This window comes from Capra hircus, chromosome 8 (assembly GCF_001704415.2).
Source record: "Capra hircus breed San Clemente chromosome 8, ASM170441v1, whole genome shotgun sequence".
Taxonomy (NCBI): Eukaryota; Metazoa; Chordata; class Mammalia; order Artiodactyla; family Bovidae; genus Capra; species Capra hircus.
In genome coordinates this window covers 65684086-65707150 of record NC_030815.1, presented here as the reverse complement: position 1 = coordinate 65707150, position 23065 = coordinate 65684086, and the positions used below count along the sequence as shown (strand labels likewise).

General features: G+C 38.1%; 1 protein-coding gene across 1 annotated transcript in view; it reads right to left on the bottom strand.

Moving 5' to 3' along the window:
* Positions 1 to 23065, bottom strand: part of LOC102177239 (contactin-associated protein-like 3) — a 233095-nt gene that overhangs the window by 39284 nt on the left and 170746 nt on the right. Inside the window, exons 13-15 of the mRNA XM_013966094.2 lie at positions 14731 to 14928; positions 10806 to 10962; positions 4525 to 4652 (exon numbers count right to left, since the gene is read on the bottom strand). Of these exons, the coding sequence (XP_013821548.2) occupies positions 4525 to 4652; positions 10806 to 10962; positions 14731 to 14928 (483 nt within the window). The remainder of the gene's footprint in view (positions 1 to 4524; positions 4653 to 10805; positions 10963 to 14730; positions 14929 to 23065) is intronic.

Below are 23065 nucleotides of genomic sequence, written 5' to 3'. Positions count from 1 at the left end.
ACTTACATTAAATACAAATTTTGATATGTTAGTTCTTCATTTCATTATTTTTTCCTATTTGTCCTAATTTTCATTCTTTGTTTCCCCCTTTCTGCCTTCTTTTGGATTCTTTGAATACTTTTCAGTATTCTATTTGTATTTGCCTGTAGCAAACTCTTAACTGATTCTTTTAGGGATTAAAATATATATACTTACTTTCTCAGTCTGCTTAAAATCTATATTTTAACCACTTTAAGTGATTTGTAAAAACCTTGGAAACAATTTTGACCCTTATCTACTCCTGTTCATGTTGTTGCTACTTGTATTACATCTACATAAAATAAAAGCCCTGTGAAATAGGGTTGTGCTTTCAGTCCTCAGATACATTTTAAATAACTGAATAGGAAAATAACCTATTAAATTACCCAGGTATTTACCATTTCTGATGCTGATTGTTTTATCCCTGAAGTTCCAAATTTCCTTCTGATACCATTTCCTTTCTAAGAACCTCCCTTTAGAAATTCTTTTAAAGGATGCTTTCTGGTGATGAATGCTTTTAGTTTTCTTTCATTGGAGATATTTAAAACTTTTACCGTCATTCCTAAAGGATATTTTTGCTGAACACAGAATTCTCAACTGACAATACTTTCAAAATAGAAATATTTTTCCATTTCCTCTGGCCTCCATATTTCTGATGAGAAACTTACTGTCATTTGAATTGGTGTTTTCCTATAGGCAATACATTATTATTCTCTCTGGCTGCTTTCAAAAAATTCTTCTCATTGTTTTTAGTCTTCATCAGTTTGCTTACAATATGTCTAGATGTGAATTTCTTTGACTTTATCCTGTTTCAGACTCATTCAACTTCCCAGTTTCTCTTTTGCCAAACTTGGAGAGTTTTCAGCCATTATATTTTCAAATGTTTTTTCAGGACAAACACTTTTCCTCTCTTCTTCTGGAAATTCACTTGCATGAATATTATATATATATTTTTTTATTATTAACCCACAGGTCCCTGAGACCCTATCCATTTTTTTCAGTCTTTTTTTCTTTCTCTTGCTTAGATTGGATAATTTCTATTTATCTATCTTCAAGGCCCTGGCTGTTTCATCTCAAATTTTCTACTTAGCCCATCCAGTGCATCTTTTTAGTTCCATTGCTATACTTCTTAGTTCTAAAGTTTCCTTTTAACTCTCCTTTATATAGCCTATCTCTTTGTTGAAACATTCTCTTTTTCTATTTGTTTCAAAAGCATTTATTATTATTTCTTACAGTTTTTGTGTAATAGTTGTTTTAAAGTCTTTATCAGTTAATTCTAACCTCTGTGTTATTGGTTATCTATTAATTACATTTTCTTATGCAAACTTCGATTTTTCCAGTTCTTTGTATGTTAAGTAATTTTGGATTATTTTCTATATATTAACAATATTATGTTAACAAACTGGGAGCTTTGTTTAAATTCAAGGCGTATGTTGATGTTTTTATTTTTCAGGCCTGGTTATGCTCTGCCCACACATTTCAACCTTCGCTCTGTGGTCCATGGCGCCTTTGGCAGTCTAGTTTTCAGTTGTTGCAGTACTTTTCAGATCTGCCTCACCTTTGCACCACACAGTGGCCAGTCTGAGTCCCGGGTGATAGCTTCTTCGCTCATTCTCAATCCTTGGTCTATAATTAGGACCAGTCTGAGGCATGTGTAGCTTGGAGGTAAACCCAGGACTTCATAAACAAGTTATAACATCACTTTCTTGAACTCTTTCCTCTCTATGCTCTTCCAATACTTTCCAGTTCCCTGGGGCTCTCTCTTCATGCACACAGCCAGAAAACTAGGGCTCTATTTAGCCTGTTTTATTGTGCTTTCCTATTTACTTCTGTTCCTGTACCTAAATCCGTTGCCAAGTGATGGGTGAACAGAGAAAGAAAACAAAAGTAACGTGAGTCTGCCATTGTTTGGGAGTCAGGGTTGCCCTGTCCAGAGCAGAAAATTCCTTTTTCAGAGCTCTGGCTCTTGCACGCTCTTGAGGCAGTTTCTGCCACTGTTGCCATGGGGTTGCCTGGGAACTGGAACCTCAGAAAACAGAGATAAGGGGGAGAGGGATGAGATTCCTGTATTCACTGACTGAAGCTCCTTGTCCCCTCCTCCAATCAGGACTAGAGGACTTCTCCTGGAAGTGATCCCATGGCTAAGAGATATTGGAGGAAAGTACATGGTGAATTCTGCTTTCTGTTCCCTACTACTGTTTGCTTTTCAGAGATAACTGCTTCATGAATCCCATCTGTGCAGTATTTAAAGCCATGAGATGATGGGAAAAGACCACCAGTGGAGAATAGACAGGAAAGAGGGCAGAGAATAGAACCTCAGGGAACCCCAACATTATCCCACTGCCGAGATGAAGAAATGTTAGGGAGAGAAGGGAAGAAAAACCAGAATTTTGTGGTATGCTGGCCACCAAGTAAAGAAAGTGACTTAAAGAAGAGGGAATCATGGGAGAATTCCAAAGTGGCTGACAGGTCAATTCAGATATTAATCAGAGAATAAGAATTGGACTTAGCAATGTCGAGTTCTCATTGGTGACCTCAGTTTCTGAGGAGTGATGAAGGACAATATCTGTCTTATATTCAAGGGAGACTAGAAGTAGGGAAATTAAAGATAGAACTCTTATTTTATTTCAGTTTTTTAGGGGCAGTGAAAGATATGAAAGAAATTAAGTTGCAGTTGGAGGGGTAAGTGGAATTAAGAGCATCAAGTCTTCTAGTGTAAATATTCAGAACTATCAAAAGGCATTAATGCATAGATAGGAATCAGAGATCAAATTGTCAACATCTGCTGGATCATCGAAAGAGCAAGAGAGTTCCAGAAAAACATCTCTTTCTTCTTTATTGACTATGCCAAAGCCTTTGACTGTGTAGATCACAATAAACTGTGGAAAATTCTGAAAGAGGTGGGAATACCAGACCACCTGACCTGCCTCTTGAGAAACCTATATGCAGGTCAGGAAGCAACAGTTAGAACTGGACATGGAACAACAGACTGGTTCCAAAAAAGGAGTACGTCAAGGCTGTATATTGCCACCCTGTTTATTTAACTTCTATGCAGAGTACATCATGAGAAACGCTGGGCTGGAGGAAGCACAAGCTGGAATCAAGATTGCCAGGAGAAATATCAATAACTTCATATATGCAGATGACACCACCCTTATGGCAGAAAGTGAAAAAGAACTAAAGAGCCTCTTGATGAAAGTGAAAGAGGAGAGTGAAAAAAAATGGTTTAAAGTTCAACATTCAGAAAACTAAGATCATGGCATCTGGTCCCATCACTTCATGGGAAATAGATGGGGAAACAGTGTCAGACTTTATTTTTCTGGGCTCCAAAATCACTCCAGATGGTGATTGCCGCCATGAAATTAAAAGACGCTTGTTCCTTGGAAGGAAAGTTATGACCAACTTAGACAGCATATTAAAAAGCAGAGACATTACTTTGCCAACAAGGGTCCATCTAGTCAAGGCTATGGTTTTTCCTGTGGTCATGTATGGATGTGAGAGTTGGATTATGAAGAAAGCTGAGTGCCAAAGAATTGATGCTTTTGAACTGTGGTTTTGGAGAAGACTCTTCAGAGTCCTTTGGACTGCAAGGAGATCCTACCAGTCTGGCCTAAAGGAGAACAGTCCTGGGTGTTCACTGGAAGGACTGATGCTGAAGCTGAAGTGCCAATACTTTGGCTACCTGATGCAAAGAGCTGACTCATTGGAAAAGACCCTGATGCTGGGAAAGATTGAGGGCAGAAGGAGAAGGGGACGACAGAGGATGAGATGGTTGGATGGCATCACCGACTCAATGGACAAGAGTTTGGGTGAACTCCAGGAGTTGGTGATGGACAGGGAGGCCTGGCGTGCTTTGGGCACAAAGAGTTGGACACGACTGAGCGACTGGACTGAACTGATACTTGATGGATTCTGTCCTCTCATTTTCTCATTATTTTACCAATTTCAGGCATCTCAGCCCTCAGCAAAATGTCTTATACTTAGTAGGTACATATTAGATGCTTGCTGAACAAGTTACATGGTATTTCAAATAATTCCATGAATGTTTCAGCAGAATCTGATGTAAATGCTATATGTGTGCCTGTGTACTATGTCACTTCAATCATGTCCAACTCTGCAACCCTATGGACTTTAGGCTGCCAGGCTCCTCTGCCCGCGGGATTAAAATTCTCCAGGCAAGAGTACTGGAGTGGGTTGTCATACCCTTTTCCAGGGGATCTTTCCAACCCAAGGATCGAACCCATGTCTCCTGCATTGGCAGGTGAGATTTTTTACTGCTAGTGCCATGCGGGAAGCCCTAAATGCTATATAAAAATGCATAATCCAGAGGTAGTATTTTTTCAATTATATTAGCAATATACACTTATTTTATAGGTTAATACATTCCTAACGAAGTACAGATTATCAGGATAGACAGTGATTCTATGAACCCAGGCAGCTAGATTTCTCATAAAACACTGAAATACATTAGCAGGGATCAAGGCAGTTCCTCTTGCCACTACTTACTGTCCCCCGAGCAGAGCAGAGGACCCAGTGAATAGGCCGCTTCAGAATGTGGTTGCCCTGTGTCTCTCATCACAACCTGAGTAACCGGCAGGTGCTTCTTATGGGAAAGGACTACTGTGTCGCTGGTCCTAGAAAACAAACACAACCACCTTAACATCATTCTCAATAATGTACAGAAAAGTAAAAGCATTTTATTGCAGTTCAAGGGATATTAAGCTAAATTTGTAAACATGTAACAGTAGGGAAATCAAACAGCTCACCTGAACACTTACAAACATACTAATGAGGTCTTCTGACGACCAGAGACCTTTGCTCATCTACAGGACCATAGCGAAGAAAGCAGGCAGGTCCAAAATTGTGGTCATAGGAACAGACATTAAAATTACATTTCAATGCAATTAAGCAGCTTATTGCTGTTTGCAATTCAGCCATGTGTCATACTGGAACGTAAAATTTACAGAGGCAAGAGTAGTCTGCCTTGATTTAAAAAAGAAAAAGCAAAAGACAAAAACCAAAACCATCTGACTGACAAGAAATAGGTTTTCAATTTTCGGACCATTTTTTTTTTCACTAAAAGTTTCAGAAATTGCTACTGTGGCTATGAGGCATTTCCTTATTTGTTAAAGTCTTAAATTTAAAAATAAAATCAAAACAAAATACTGATTCAAAACCATGATGAAGATATGATACAAAGTATTCTTAAAATTAATAAATGGGCTAATGCATGGGAAAGTGCTTTGCCAATGATTTTCACCATCCATTCATTCAACAAACACTTATTACACATCCTCTATTAGTCACACCCTGTGTGTTGGGGAAGTGAACAGAAAACCCATTGTCAATGTCCCCCAGAAATCTAGTGGATGTTATAAATAACAGAAATGACAATAATATCATCATGTAAGTGACTATTTGGGGACATATTAAAATCTGTGGTTCAATACAATTTAATGACTGGAACAAAAGCCAGAGGACCTGATTGGTAAGCTGTTTGTACTGCCAATGTCCTCTCTGGACAAAGTAGAAAGGTTTCTGTAAGCTGTTGCTATTATTCATTGTATATTTCAATTACATATGTACTTCTAATTTATGGACAAATACTGGTTTGTCTATTGTTCTGTGTAGAACCTAGCAAGTTTTCATTGTTAACAATGACAAGATCATCAGTCACTAATATATATACATATACATATATATAGTAACTGTTCCAAATTATATATGTATTTATATAAGTTGAAGCATTATCAAAAATAGTGCAGGTCACCTCACAGCTTTGCTGCAAAAAAAAAAAAAAAATCTTCTTAACTTAATAGTTAATCATTCCAGTGCTGTTAGGCATCAAAATATTCTTGTAAGTTGGAAAACTAAAAATTATTAAGATTGATGTTTTATTTAAAAATTTGAGCACAGCCACTGGCAGTGCATGGGGTAAGATATGAAAAATAGGAACTAAACACCCTAAAATTGAAGAAACAAACGTTAAAAATCAAATTGCTTCAAAAAATCAGACTGAATTAAGCCACATGGTTTTATCTGGGGAAATCCCTGCTACTGCTGCCGAGAGAAGCACACAGGCTTCATCTAAACACAAAACACCCGACTTTGTTGGGATCACAAGCTAGAAGGTGCCACTGAATCACAGGGCGATCAGTATGGAAAGTTATTTTGTTATAAACACAGGACTAGCACACCAAATTAATTCCTGATATTAAATATCAGTAAGTATTACAAATAAGTATTTTAATTCCCATGACTGCTATTTTGGCAGGTATCTTAGAGGAAAAATGTAAGTGTATTAGTTCTTTATTGAGAAACTTTGAATTTTAAGGAAACTTTTAAAAGCTATGCTAATATAGGAAAAAGGTACACTATAGTTCTGTTTTTAACACTAACAATGCATTCACAAACCTAAAAAATCTTTAAAAAATCATAATGCAAATAGTGTGTATTAAGGTAGATAATATCATAAAGTACCTCCCTGAATCTGAGAAAATGTTAAACAATTCTTACTTCAAAATCCTTTATTAGTATAGATCATTCCCAATTGCCCATGCTTTATGCAAAATACTGTAACTCATGATCAACAGCTCGTGCTCACGCTCGGTCTCACAGTTGTGCTCAACTCTGCAACGCTATGGTCACCAGACTCATTCAAAACTGCCTAATTTATGATTATATCTCACTTTTCTTGCTTTCCAATTTTTCCAAAAATTTATAAAGATTGCATTTCTAGGCACAAAAATTTCTCACAACTGTTTTAAACATTTGTAAGAGAATTTCCAAATTCACTTTTTTTCAGAGAGTGTATTGCTTTAGAAATTCTTACTGTTTGCTGTTTGCTGTTTGTCTTACTGTATAATAGAGCTTTAAGAACTTTGAGTTGTTGGGAAAGTTGCAGGGGAGAAATACTGTGTCAACTTTAAGTGTTATAATCATTGGGGAGAAAGAGGGACTGGTGACAGTACAGTTTTCATCACCCAGAATTGCATACTTTGAAAGTTCCAAGCTCTTTATCGGGTTTTGCTGTTCTACTGGCTCAGCCCTTTGGCTAAGTCATGCTGTATTAATTACTGAGGTATCATTAAGACTTCTTCATGTCTGCTAGGGCTGGTCTCCCCACCTTGTTTTCATCTTCATAGTTGTCTTAACTATTTATGTACCATTCTTTTCCAAAATATGTTTTAGAACCATTTTGTCACTACTTAAAAATAATAAACAAATGTCTAGCATTTGTTTGGCATTAAATGGAATCAAGAAATTTATTCGGAGGAGAGATGCTTAGATTTCCTATTCATGGCAACAATGTGATGTCTCCATTTATTTAGGTCTTCTTGATTTTCATAATAAAGTTTTATAAAGTCTTTTTTAATCAAAGTTTTGCATATTTTTGCTATCTTTATTTCAAGATACATTACAATTTTGTTGCTTTTGCAACTGGTTTTTATAGGACTTTCTTATAACACATTCTTGATAAGAATTCAGTTATTCTACGACTCAGTAAGTAGTCTTACTAAGCTCTCATTAATTTCAATAATATTTCTGTTTGTTCTCTTAGGTTTTCTTTGTTGACAACCACATTTTCTATGGTAATATAATCTTTATTTCCTTGTTTCCAATCTTTTCAATGGCGGTTTTGAATTAACTCATATACATTTTTCAGCTTTCTATTATTCATTTCTAACCTAATTGCATTGCTATCAGAGAAACTGTCCATAGGATAAAAACTACACTGAAAGTTTTTGAATTTTGCTTTATGGAACATTGGGAAAATCAGTTTGCAGAAATGCACCACAAGTGCTTGAGAAAATTATGTGTTCTATAATTTTATGTTCCCAACAAATCAAGCTGTTAACTTAATTTGAAAATATTCTGTGTTCTTACTAATTTTTGTTCATTTGATTACCAATTACAAACAGATATTCTTATCATGGTTGATTTGTGAATTTCTTCTTTCAGTTCTGTCAAATTTTTTCTATATATATTTCTAGTCATTTTTATTGGAAGCATACATGTTTAGGATTGTTAATTTTCTCTGGTGAAATTAAGTAGTATCATTACATAGTAACAGTGATCTTAGTCCACCTAAAAAAACCTTTAAAATTTGCTGACTTTGTGATATTTAGCTGGTAATTCTTTGCTTTCAATATTTCCACTTGTACAAACAAGATGTAGATCTGGATCTAAATGGTTATTTTTGTCACTTTTATTGTGCATGATTGTTCACACATTTTTATCTCAGACTTGTTGCTTTCTCTTCTTTTTCAATCTCATGCTCTATCTTCTTTTGCATTAACTAAGTTTTTAAAATCCCATTTTTCCTTTCTTCCCTCTGCTGAATTGAAATAATTTTTTAAGGGTTACATGAATTTCAATATATACACTTTAAGCAATTTAATTCTAATAAATATTTAGAAAACAAGTTTAAATTTCAACAATATTTTTATTTCTAAGCAGTCTTTTAGTGCCTTTGTAAACCACAGTCATCATTCTTAATAGGATCTGACTGCTTTCTTACACTTCAGCTTCAAACATATAGTCATACGTTATCAGTACATGTTTTCCACCTCTATGTTTACAATTTTTTTCCTCAATATTTCTTCCTGCTTCTGAAACCTTCCTTGTAATATCACTTTCTTTCATTCTGAAAATCATTCTTAAAAATCCCTTTTGTGTAATTTCATCTTAAAAGCTGTAGGGGGAGAACATTTAGATTTCTACATTATTTTGTTTTGTCAAAAATAGTCCTGGTTACGTGAGGGTTGTTTTTTTTTTTTTAAGTCTTAATTTCAAACAATAGCAAAAACAGGATCATGAAGTTTTAAAATGCTTAAGTGTGGTAACATTGCAATAGTTAATGGGTTGACGAGTTGCTGGTATAATCGGTCAACTTAGAGACCATCACAGTGAAGCAAATGGTATCATGTGTTAATGCTAACGCCGCCAAAGACTCGATCAAAAAAACTTTGTCTAAGGTTTGCTGTGTTTACTGAGAAAACAGATTCTTCCTAGCAACTGTTTAAATAAATCTCACAGATGCTACAGAACTTTTTAGTGGCCTGTGATTAAAAAAATATGGTTTGCTTAAAAAAAAAACCCCTTTTGTGGAGTCTGCTGCTGGTAAATTTCTCCAGTGTTGTTTGTCTAGATCTTAATTTTATCCCACTTCTTAAAATATCAGCTTGGTAAACACTGGGAGTCTGACAGATATATCGCTTCTGCCCTGTAAGGGGCATGCTCCACCCTCTGTGGGCTGAGCTCTGGGCTGGTCAGGGAAGGTCAGCTGTCTGGCTGTCTTTCCTTTAAAGAGTCTTCCTTTCCTTTCTCCTCCTTTAAACATTCTCTTTAGTGTTCTTTGATTTCACCTGGGTGTCTAGATACGGATTTACTTTTATTTATTTACTTTTAGCTTGGTATTTTAATATTTTCTCAATCTGGAAATTTCTCAGCTATTTTGAGTACTGCCTCTTTTTAATTATTATACCTCAAATCTTTTCTTCTGAAACTTCAATCACACACATGTTTGATCTTATTCACATGACTCTTCAATGCCACCACTTTCTTAGGTCCCATTTTGTTTTTCTCCATTCATTTTGTGTGTTATTTAATTTACACACCTTTTCCACTAATATGTGATCCCAAAGTTTTAAACTGAGTAATACTGTCATTGCTAATGACAATATATTCATTTCTAATATTGATATATTTGTATCAATAAAGAATATATATATTTATATCAATAAAGAATTTATCAATATATTCTATATATTTCTAATATATTGATATATATGATAGTATATTCATTTCTAAGCATTCATTTGGTTCTTTGGTAAATCATAGACTTCTTTGTTAACAGGAAGATTCTCATGTTTCAATTCCAGTTTTAGTTTTTTGAGCAGCTCACATATTTATTTTATGTTTTTAACATATCCATAATCTGAGATTTTTAGGCATTGGATCTACTCTTTGGTGTTTCTTCTGCCTCTCAACTGTGTCCTCTGGTGTTGTATAACCCTGGATTGTGAGTTCATGTTTGGTAGCATTTTATTTGTAGGAATCTTGTGAGACTTGTGTGAAGGGGGAGGGCAGGTCTCCAGTGAGAATATCATGTTATCTTAGGATGAGCCATTGGTGCTGCCAACCAGTGGCCAAGTTAACCAATTTAAGGAGCATCCAAGTTATGTCAATTTGGGCACCAAATCTGTAAGAGCAGGTCTGTAGACATGCGTTTTCAGGGAGATTTTTTTTTTTTTTCTATTCAGAGTGCTAACTAGAAGATCTGTCCTCATTCACTTTTTTGGGGTTTGTAGCCTTCTGAGACCTTCAGCTGCATGGAGAATTTTGTGTTCTCTGTATTCTCTTTCATGGACTCAAGGCCTTGTCTGGTTTCCCCTATGTGGCCATTCAAGAAATCAGCTTGAAGTTTAAGAAAGTCAGTAAATAATCCCAGGTGAGTCATCGGGTGGTCATCTTATTAACTGAATTAACTTTAAGAAGTCTTATATTTCACTTTCAGTGAATGAGAAACATTCATTCCTATTTTGTCTTAGTAGAAAAATAGAACAGACATGCTTAGTTATTCACCGGTAAACAAAATTAGCTACCTAATATTTTAGGCTCCTGATTAATGACACTATACACATCACAGCTTATACTTTTAAGTTGCTAGGGCATACTTTAATTTATTCTCTTTATTCTACTGTCATGTCCAATGTCTGCCTAAGGTACATAGTTTAAGCAACAAAAAAATTACAGTTTGCACAGGGAAATTATATGGAAATCACCATTCATTCCGGTCAGCATCACAGTTGCAGTAATATTGAGAATCAATGCAGTTCCCCTCTAATCCACAAGTACATTTTTGAGCATCAGGCTGAGAACCTCCCCAGTAAGTGTGTGTTTCATTGGTTCTTCCAACCCACCAGCTCACTGGGGTTCCATCTGAAAGACAAGTATGAGAAAGGTGACACCTACTTTGACCCCCACTAACCTGCCTCCCCAAAATAGTTCTTTTACTCCTCTTTATTTAAAGCATAGAGAGACTCTTTTAGAAGTATATTTTATATTTTAACTTTGCAATAGGATCATCTTTAGGAGGACTCCCAACTGTTTAAAAATATATGCTTTAATGTCAAGTCACATCATCATTAACCATTTTTTTTCTTTTATCAGAAAATGAGCAAATTGTCCCTAAATCATTCAAGTATGATGTTTACATATTTCTCCTGAGGACTCCAATTACATCATTTCTGCAGAAATAATGTTCAAGAAAGAATTGTCATAAAAATAGACACCAGAGTAATTTATACATTGAATCTAAAATCTGTTTGTGATCCTAGTAATAAAATGTGATTAAAATGTTTCATTTATGCAAAATAGAGAATTCTTTCACTTTATGTATTAGCTAAAAACACTGGCACTTCCTAGCATATCTTTAAAGTTTCTTGGGGATACGTACTTATACTAAATGGGTTACTCTGTTTGGAAACTAAAGAAATGGCAGTAATCAGCCTTCTTCATGCCTGAAGTGAGTCTTCGGTTTAGACAAATCCGAGACAATTACAGAGTGGCTCTTCAGCAAAACCCACTCCTCAGTACAATGCATAAGTGACAGGAGAGAGGTTGCCTCAGCTCTGCAAGATTGCTTGTTTATGCTGAAGATGCTGCTGAAACCCCACTGTGGGATTATAGAGCACCTGGAGGAGGATTTTCAGAAAAGGTGGAGCACACATGAAGGTGGAAAGGAAACAGTCCCTCGTAAACAGAGATTCAGGGCACGGGGGGGGGGGGCGGGGCGGGCAGAGAATGGAAGTGACATTAAATCTGTAAAGATGCCTGTGTTTTTCACACTCTTAAGTTGTCCCCATCAGGCCGCCATCAAGAATCTGTAGCAGCTTCTTCGTAACTTACAATGGCCACTGCTCATTATGGCTCCCTATTCAATAAGACTTTTGCTTCTGCTGACAACCTCCCAGCTTGTAAACACATAGACTGCATTCATTACCATGCACTGCAGGCCCAGTGGGTGCAATGTGAGCCAAGAAATCAATATCAACCATCATTTTTTTAAATGTGTTGAAAACATCTCTAGGGGGTGGAAGATCTTTTCAGCTTAATATTTAATAAATATTTAATAGGTATTTTTCAAAATTCCATCTTAAAAATGCAATTATTCAACATCTTCTTTCATTGATTGAAGAGCAAAGAAATCATTATATGCAAATGCACAACTGTGTTTACATTTTTCTCGCTAAAATGAGAACCATTAAGGGTTCTTAAAGGTACAAAATGTATGTGGCTCCATTCAAAATTCCTTTGAGTAACCTAGAGAATTTGCATAAGAAAGCATTAGGAATAACATGAAGAAGAATTAGAGGCTGAAATGAAAAGGAACAGGAAAGATAGCAACGACCAGGCTTCACGGCTCCACTTTCTCAATTATTTTAGCCTGTGGGTCACTGTCTTCACCAGCCACTGCTACCTTCCTCAATGACCTTAAGCATTCATAGTATGGTGATGGAATGGTTTCCTAAAGTCAACACAGTCACACAACTTCCGCTTTAGCCACCTGTAATCATATCCCCAAAACTATCTGTAACACAGAGACCTTAAAGATGCTGAAGGAAAAATGTTCCAGGACCCGAGCAAGATCCTAGGCTCACTGCTCCTCCCCAGCCCTCTTGGAAATCAAAATCAACACAAGGGCTGCTGCACTGAGAACCCAGGCTTGTTATATCTCCTCTCAAGATGACCACCACCACTCGGTCTCCTGATAACTTCTGAGAATATGAGGGTCTTGAGATAAGGCTGAAATTTGACTGATGGCCCCCAATCTGTCCTATAAAATTCCTAAGCTACTTGCCTGCCATACTGCAGTCCCCTTGTGCTGTTTCACATTGCAGCCATCTAAGGAGGGACCCCGGGTCAGTGTAAAGAATCTGCTTGCAATGCATGAGATGTGGGTTTGATCCCTGGGTTGGGAAGATCCCCTAAAGAAAGAAATGGTAACCCGCTCCACTCTTCTTGCCTGGGAAATTCCATGGACAGAGGAGCCTGGGGAGCTACAGTCTGTGGGGTTACAAAGAGTTAGACAAGACTTAACAACTAAACAGCAGCAACGAGGGACCCAGGCTTTGTGGTTTTCACTCCTTCCACACAAGTGTAACATCAAAGCTCTGCATGCTCATTTGTGTCTATTGATAATACCGAACACACTAGTGCAAAAATTTTAAGGTGTATCAGGCTACACTATTTGCTTGCCTCATCTCAACCTTAATTAAGCACATCTGGAAATATGTAGGTCTGCAGTGAATTTGTTAAATTAAGTTTGTGCTAAAAATTCTCCAGCAGCAGCATATAAGAAATGCAAATAACTTGAGCATGTATATTTAATGAAGTCCTTTATTTTGCTTCTTTAGTAGGTGTTTATCAAGTTTATAAGTCTTTTCTCTTTCCATCTTTTCCCCTAGCCTCAATTAAATATGCATTTGAATACCTGTTGGTGGTAGTGATGATGCTATTTTATGTATTTATATGAAAGGGCTAACAATTGAGTAACCACATACAAATAGACACTGGCCTTCCAGGTGGGAATCCTTTGGTGATCTCAGTCATGTCCAGGTTCTGGAATAGACCTTCTGCTTCTGTGTATGAGTTTGCTCCCTGGCTCACTGGGTAGCTTGGTTTTATGGCCTTGTTAGTGGTTGGTTTCAACGCTACTCTATCTTTGCCTTGTTTTCCCTGGTCAGAGAATCCATGAACAATACTTTCCCTGAGGCAGCTTTCTCATTCTTCTGGGAACATAGAATTTTAGTTCAGTGATCTATTTGGCAATATCTAATTAGCAATCTAGTTAGCAATCAACTAAAAGTAAGCACTAAACCCACTAGCACTAACTATAAATTCAATAAACCAGAGAGATGCAAATAAGTAGCATTTACTTCTTGCCATTTATAGGTATGGTGCAATTAGGTTCTAGCAGAGTTAGTGCCTTAGCCTTGAAGACTCAGAAAAAATGATTTCCTAAGTCCCATAGCTGTTGAGTGACAAGCCTGAACTCTGAGGACCTGCCTAGCACTCTCTGCTCATTCCAATCCCCAGATGCCTGATCAGAGGAGCGCCAGGCCAGCCTCCAGAAAACCAAGCAGTTTCATGCTTCATGCAGGCAGGTTGCACATTCCAACAAAATGAGGTATTTCAAAGGAAGAAAATAGAAAATCAAAAATAAAAATTTTCCAAAGAAGAAAAGATATGTAAAATAAACTACTAGCACTTATCGTGTGAAAGAACTGGTGATACCAACATTTTTCCCTACTTTATATTTAGCCAAGACACTAATCACATTCAGTGTAGGAAAAAGGATCTCACCAAATAATCGCCTCCAGATAAGTAAGCCATGTTGTTGTTAGCAATGCTTCCCAAGATACCACAGGATTGGGATGTCCCTGCCCTTTGTGGCGGGTGAGTACTGAGCCCTCCAGGGGCCTCTTTAAGAGGCTTTTACTGCTCAGTTGCCCAGCTGAGTCTGGGGATGGGAGGGAACTTCAGATCACTTATGGCTTTGGGCAAAGATTTTGGTCTTTGCTCCAAGAAAAAGTATCTCAGATTGTGAGCTGGGTGTTATGGGCATAGATTCTCATGCATCTGTGGCAAGCCATTGTGACCTGTGGGGACAAAAGCTCATGATGTCTAATTACTCTGATTACTCACCTTGGGGAGTTGAAAGTCTTGACTTCTTGCAGTGAAAAGTCAGCTCCTGTTGGCAGTTGTCAGCATAGTCAATGATGGTCTGGAGCTGGTCCATGCTGGCTATGTACTTGAAAAATACTGGATGGGGGCTTTCTCCATTCAAGCTTTTGACCTTGACCAACTGCGAGCTGTTATGCTGCACTGAGGTCCACGCAGTGTCTGGTGGGCAGAAGAGGGGTTGAGAGAAAGAAAGGAGACCGTAATGAAGATGGAATCATTAAATGTAAATATGGAAAGCAGAGCATCTGAATTCAGTTTTCTTTCTTTTTTTTTTTTTTTTGTAGTCATCAGATCTCTTTGCAATTAAAATCAATGAGTGGAATTCTCAAAATGTTTAACAGGAGGGATTCTCTTTGTTGAAATTTTCACTACCATTATTATAGGCAACATTGTCAGGCAGCTACTTTTTAAAATTCTGCATTATAATACTCAAAGTTATAAATATAACTTTATGGCCCTAATATTTTTCTTTCCATTACTTTAAGGAGAAAGCCAAAGGTTACTGTGTATATATTTATCTTTTTACAAGTATATTTGTCATCTGACTGAGCATCTTTTCCTCTGATAATCAGAGAAATGTGTAAAAGACATATGTGAGGAATAAGCTGCAAACATGATCATGAAAATAACAGAAACTAAGTATTTTTGACAAAAATTAACTAATAATGTGTCAGCAACCTGTTCAATGGCCAGCACTAAAAAAACACAGAGCCTAGGAATATGACTATCCCAGCAGTAATCATAGCTACATCAATGTCTGTTGGAAAATAATCACATATTTCTATTACATTGATTACCTATATTTTTCAAAGAGATTTAAAATACAATGCACATTTCATAACATTTATAACAGAAGAAAAACAACTTGACTTCTTTTATCTTCCCCTCAATATACATCCCACCATAAATACCTCCCCCCAATATACCTCCCTCCATAAAAGTACAGAAGCTCCCACAGTATAGAAAGCCATGGCTCAGTGCTAGAAGACTGAGTTCCAGCTACCTTAATCCAACTCTCTCTACAATGTCATTTAACTTTCTCTGTAATATGTATTTGATAAATGATCAATCTGCACACAAACTTTCTATATTACAGAGCAGGAAACCGTCTTACTGAGTTTATATTATTTCTTAATATATGAGCAAAAGAGCAAAAAACCAAAACAATAACACAAGGAACTCACTTAGGGGTCCCCACAGGTCCCTGTTCCTTTCCTACCCTGGGGATGTGGGTCTGGGAAAAACCTAACAGATGTGCTGGTGCTCACAACCCTTAACACATGAAATACATTGAGAGACTTGGAAAAGAACCCCAAGGGCCATGGAAAACACTCTGGTTCAAAGCCTATGGGAAAAAGCATGATAAAATATGCAAAAATTAGCAAGAACAGGAACAAACTGTGAGTCAACATGACCAATGCAGTTTTATATTCTATTAAAAAAAGACTTAATGGATCACCCACGTATCTGCTCACTAGAGGGGGCTGTGAGTGTTCCCATGGCAACTTGAAATCCATAGATTTTGTTTCCTTCTTAATCATGTTTTCACTAGACATTTTACATTTCAACATTTTTCTGGAAAATTACTTAAATGGGTCTGGTATTATTTTTGGTAATTACCTACTCCTATTCACCCCCAGGGTTTCTTCCATCAAATGAAATGAAGGTACAGGGAGTCACGCAGAAGACTGTGTTAGGCTTGGGAGTTCATCAATTCCAGTGCCACCGCATCAGTTATTTTCATGGCTTAGGGCACAAAGAAAAATGATGTGCCTGAATGGTTCATATAGGCTAGTGGTCAGTATGATAGATTTATGGTCTTGCATGGTTAAGGTATAATAATAGAAATCTTTTCGAGTGGAGAGAAGGAAACAGTTGAAAAGAACCTCAAAACTGCTCTTCTCAAAAATACTTTAAATGACTGCTCTTTCTAGAAATGTTATTTAAAAGACCCCAACAACAATGCATTATATTTCTCTAATATTCCAATAACATATTATTTCCATAGATTTCAAAACCATGAACCTTTGACATGCCACATAACCTTAATTTTCAACCACAAGGAGACAGACTAATGAATTAAAGTGACCAGCATGATGGAAAAACTGTTGTTCATTCACTAAGTTGTGTACAACTCTTTTCAACACCAAGGACTACAGTATGCCAGATTCCTCTGTCCACCACTATCTCCTGGAGTTTGCTCTACTTACATGTTATTCAAGGTAGTGTGAAGCACAATTTTGGACCTAAAGTAATTAATTTTGCTGGTGGTGGTGGTTTAGTTGCTAAGTCATGTCTGACTCTTGCCACCCCATGGACTGTAGCTTGCCAGGCTCCTCTGTCCGTGGGATTCTCCAGGCAAGAATACTGGCGTGGGTTGTCATTTCCTTCTCCAGGGGATCTTCCAGACCCAGGGATCGAACCCAGGTCTCCTGCATTGCAGGCAGACTCTTTACCGACTGAGCTACTTTTTAATCATGGGCAAATTTAAACACGAATTTTGAACTATCGTTAAACTAGACCCTTTCAGAACAGGTTAATCGAACTCAGTGGGGTCTTTCCTCTGCACAGGAGCAGGGAGACCATTGGCACTTGGTCAACCATTTTGCCTGAACAAATGAACCTGTAGCCAAGTCAATTTGCTGGTTTGGTTTGATGTTTCATAATAATCACACTGACCATATCATATACTATCCTTCAGTTTGATTTGCTTTTTCTTTTTGCCAAGTTATATCCATTTTGCAACTGGCAACACTTCTTACGCTTTATAATAGACCTCTGGACTATACAAGGAGTCTTTTATAGCAAAACAATCAGTTATGGAAAAAGAACCAGCTCTTTATTTTACACATTCAGGTAAATATACATTGAAACCATTTCCATTTCTCTGAGAAGTAGACAGAAAATGAGGCTTCATTATGAAAAATCTGATGCCTTTATAGTTGGTGGGTTCATCCCTCATGGTTTGGAAATTAACCTCAAAGAAAGTGAAGGTAAAAATTCCTTTTCCCACAGATGCCTGAAATGAAGTCCAATTTGTGTTCAGTTAGTTCCGTTGCTCAGTCACGTGTGACTCTTTGGGACCCAGTGGACTGCAGCACGCCAGGCTTCCCTGTTTGTCGCCAACTCCCAGAGCTTGCTCAAAGTCAAGTCCATCAAGTTGGTGATGCCATCCAACCATCTCATCCTCTGTCATTCCCTTCTCCTGCCTTCAGTCTTTCCCAGTATCAGGGTCTTTTCCAGTGAGTCAGTTCATTGCATCAGGTGGCCAAAGTACTGAGGTTTCAGCTTAAGCATCAGTCCTCCCAGTGAATATTCAAGACTGATTTCCTTTAGGATGGACTGGTTGGATCTCCCTGCAGTCCAAGGGACTCTCAAGAGTCTTCTCCAACACCACAGCTCAAAAGCATCAATTCTTTGGTGCTCAGCTTTCTTCACAGTCCCACTCTCACATCCATACATAACTATTGAAAAAACCCTAGTTTCAACTCAGTGGACATTTGTTGGCAAAGTAATGTCTCTGCTTTTTAATATGCTGTCTAGATTTGTTATAGCTTTTCTTCCAGTGAGCAAGCTCCTTTTAATTTCATGGCTGCAATCACCATCTGCAGTGATTTTGGAGCCCAAGAAAATATAGTCTGTCAGTGTTTCCATTGTTTCCCCATTTATTTGCCAGGAAATGATGGGGCCAGATGCCATGGTCTTAGTTTTTTGAATGTTGAGTTTTAAACCAACATTTTCATTCTCCTCTTTCATCAAGAGGCTCTTTAGTTCCTCTTCAGTTTCTGCCATAAGGGGGGTATCATTTGCATATCTGAGGTTATTGATATTTCTCCTGGCAATCTTGATTCCAGCTTGTGCTTCATCGAGCCCAGCATTTCACATTTGTGTCCAAATAGAACATTTTTGGAAATTAAGCCCTCTGCCTTTGTTTCCTCTGATGAGAAGAGGGTACATGTTCTGAGAAGACTAAGAAGGCAAAATGCCAGATGATTTAATTTGTCACATCCATCTCCAGATAGAGCTAGTCAAGAAGATGCAATCAGGGTGATAAATAAGGATAGACAGATGCACACACTAGCAGCCATTCCTGAACCCACAAAGATAATCTGAATACTACAATAGAGAAATATCAGTAACCTTAGGTATGCAGATGATACCACCCAACAGCAGAAAGCGAGGAAGAACTAGAGTCTCTAGATGAACAGCAAGGACAGCAAGGAGATCAAACCAATCACTCGTAAAGGAAATCCACCATGAATATTCATTAGAAAATATTCAATAAAAAGTGAAAGCTAGTTGTAATGATATTTCTGTGTAGTAACACAATTTCTAAGGAGGCTGTCTTGGGTCTCTGTTGTTGTTGTTTAGTCCCTAAGTCGTGTCCAACTCTTTGCAACCTCATGGACTGCAGCATGCCAGGCTTCCCTGTGTTTCACGATCTCCCTGAGTTTGCTCAAATTCATGTCTATTGAGTTGGTAGTGCCATGTAACCATCTCATCCTCCATGAGCCCCTTCTCCCCCTGCCTTCAGTCTTTCCCAGTATCAGGGTCTTTCCCAGTGAGTCAATTCTTCACATCTGGTGACCAAAGTATTGGAGCTTCAGCTTCAGCATCAGTCCTTCCAATGAATACTCATGGTGGATTTCCTTTACGAGTGACACCCTCTCACCTGGCTCTGCCCTAGATTGCAGAGGCCCTGGTCCTGCCATGTCATCTGTTTGTCAAAGCTGAGGATGACTGGTGTGTGTGTTTTACTGAAGAGAAGCAGTGACAGCTCTAAGGAGACAGTTGCCAGGCCCTGGGGGGCCCAGAGATAGCATTCATCCTGGCCCCACATCCCAGGTCGCTCCTGATTAATATTTATAGGAGCATCCTCACAAGGGTTGCCCTTCCTGCCATAATTCTGGGGCCTTGAGGCTTTTCTGGCTTACTTTAATATTTTGAACACAAGAAAATGCTATAGGATACAACTCGATAGCTTCAAGAGAATGTAGCTACTTCACAGCCTTCTTTCCTGGAATTTCAGAGGATGATGCTTTCACTTACTAGGTCACACTGAATGTGTGTCTGCTCATTCATAAGGCCAGACATCTGCTATTTAGCAAGAATGGACATTTACTCAACACGACTTACATTGTCTTCAGGCAATACATATATGTGCCTGGCCCCGTATCTGGAACCTCCTAGGAGCTCAGTTTTTGGAAGATATTAGTGTCTCCCCTTGTGTATCAGCCCATCATACAACTCCAGAGCAGAATAATTTTCTCAAAGAGCACATTATATAATTCATTCATAAAATTAGATACAGACAGAGTACAGGGTCGTGGTCAATAAGAGATATGGGTTATAATCTATGGTCTTATTTGGTCACTAAGTCATGTCCAACTCTTTGCAACCCCATGGACTGTAGCCCATCAGCCTCCTCTGTCCAGGGGATTTTCCAGGCAAGAATACTGGAGTAGGTTGCTATTTTCTTTTCCAGGGAATCTTCTTGACCCAGGGATTGAACTTGCAGCTCCTGCTATATCTCTTGCATTGCAGGAGGATTCTTTACTGCTGAGCCACAGGGGAGGAATGGTCTTAGAAAAGTAAAAAAAATATCTGAGCCTCCAATTCCATATGTAGTAAATGCTGAAGACCAAATGCTATCGTTCTAGCCACCTTTGAATGCTAAGGCCATGAACCCAGCATGTTTCTGGCCTAGCTGCCCTCTGAGCATCTATATTTTTATTGTTCACCCAGACCATTCACTGTGCCCACCCACAAGGTTGGGGCAGACTGCGTGGCTGACAGAAAAGCAGGAAAATAAGCTTTCCTGAAGCATTTGTTTTTCTACCCTTTGGGCACAATGATTGGACCTGCCCCAGAAATTCTGCACCGCCAACCACATCGCGCTGCATGTTTTACGAACTACCTTTAGAAGTGTCAAGAGGCAAGTCAGAATAATGTCTCCCCAGTGGAGGTGGAAAAGAGTTCTTTCCAGGCAAAAGCCAGTATAAAAGAAATGCAGGTTCACTATGTATGATAATCATCAAAGTGCAGGTCTTCTTTCATTTTCCTTAAAAATTCCAACATTTCAACTTTAAAACATTTTTTGTAAGAAACACTAGTTCCAAACAAAACTTGCTACATGTGATGAATGCACAATAATGCTATGTTCCTGCCAATCTCAATTTTCAAGAGCAAAGCAGAGAACAATGAAATCGCAACTTTTTCCAAGCAAAGAAAATATATGTTGCAGCAACTATGCATTTACTCATGAATGAATTCTCCAGTCTATGCTTACCACCTCTTTTTGACAAATTTCCAACAAGTGCTGGTATCTACTTAAAACAGCAAATGTAGAACTAATGATATTCATAACACTGTTAGTTAATTGAATTAACATCTGTCTATCTCATTCATCTGAAGGTCTATGAGAACAGTTATTTTCCCTTTCATTCCTCACATACAGCTTAGTGCCTGCAACTTCACAGTATAAAGTGTATATGATTGAATGAATGCATGAACTGAATGGGTAACTGAACAGGGAGCTGTCTGGTTATGCAGCGATAGGAATTCAAGCAAAAGAGAGAAGAAAGGAAGAAAATCTATACTAATAAACAAACCTTAAACACATAGCAGTATGGGGCTATCAGCACCCAGTCTACAAAGGACTTAAAAAATAGCTTGGCAGAATCCCTTCTCTTTACTGCTTACATCTCTTATAAGTGTTCTTATATTAATAAATCTACTTCTCACCCCCCAAAAATAGTGTGTGTTGTGTGTAAGACAACTGGACTGACTGCCCTTTGCTAAACCACAGTGCTGGAGACCTGAAACAATTTCTGACACAGGAAAATGGCTGTTGAAGAAACACAATAGCAGATATTTTAATCTCAGATTCCTAATTTATACCCTCCTTTCACCTTTGGTAACCACAATTTTCTTTCCCATGTCTGTAAGTCGCTTTATATTTTGTGCATAAGTTCATTTGTATCATTTTTTAGATTCAAAATATACATACTGCAAACTTAAAGAGTGTATTAAAAAGCAGAGACATTATTTTTCCAACAAAGGTCTGGACAGTCAAAGCTATGGTTTTTTCAGTAGTCATGTACAGATGTGAGAGTTGAACCATAAAAAAGGCTGAGCACTGAAGAATGCTTTCGAACTATGGTGCTGGAGAAGACTCCTGAGAGTTCTTTGGACAGCAAGATCAAACTAGTCAATCCTAAAGGAAATCAACCCTGAACATTCATTGGAAAGACTGATGCTGAAGCTCCAATACTCTGGCCACCTAAAGCGGAGAATCGACTCATTGAAAAAGACCCTGATACTGGGAAACATTGAGGGCAGGAGGAGAAGGGGGTAAAAAGGATGAGATGGTTGGATGGCATCATCAACTCAATGGACATGAGTTTGAGCAAACCCCACGAGATAGTGAAAGACAGGGGACCCTGGCATACTGCAGTCCCTGGGGTTGCAGAGAATCAGACATGACTGAGCAACTGAACCAACAACAAAATACACGCTGCTGCTGCTGTTAAGTTGCTTCAGTCGTGTCCGACTCTGTGCGACCCTATAGACGGCAGCCCACCAGGCTCCCCCATCCCTGGGATTCTCCAGGCAAGAACACTGGAGTGGGTTGCCATTTCCTTCTCCAATGCATGAAAGTGAAAAGTGAAAGTGAAGTTGCTCAGTCGTGTCCGACACTTCGTGTTCCCATGGACTGCAACCTACCAGGCTCCTCCGTCCATGAGATTTTCCAGGCAAGAGTATTGGAGTAGGGTGCCATTGCCTTCTTCAAAATACACACTACCATATATAAAATAGATAATCAACAAGAACCTACTATACAACACAGTGAACTATATTCAATATTTTGTAATAACCTATAAGGTGAAAAAATCTGAAAAAAAGATATATATGTCTGTACTACTAAATTATTTTGTTGTACACCTGAAATTAACACAACCTTGTAAATCAACTATGTCTCAAGAAAAGAAACACAACTACTTGGTTTGCATGAAGGCGAGTGACTCAGCAATAATAATGAGTAAAAAGTTCTGCATTATTAACTGGCTAGTCAATAAATTAAGATCTGAAGGGGGAATGGTCAGGGAGGCAATAGACCCAGTCCTCAGCTTGTTCATTAAGCCTCCAGGGATTCTTATGGACTGGAAGTTGAGTCACTGCTCTGACTGCAACCCATTTTCTTCCAGCAACAGTCACTCTCACAATGCAGTGTCTGAGACCCAGTTTCTGAACCTCACAACTATGATGTTATAATAGCAAACAACTAACCTGGGGC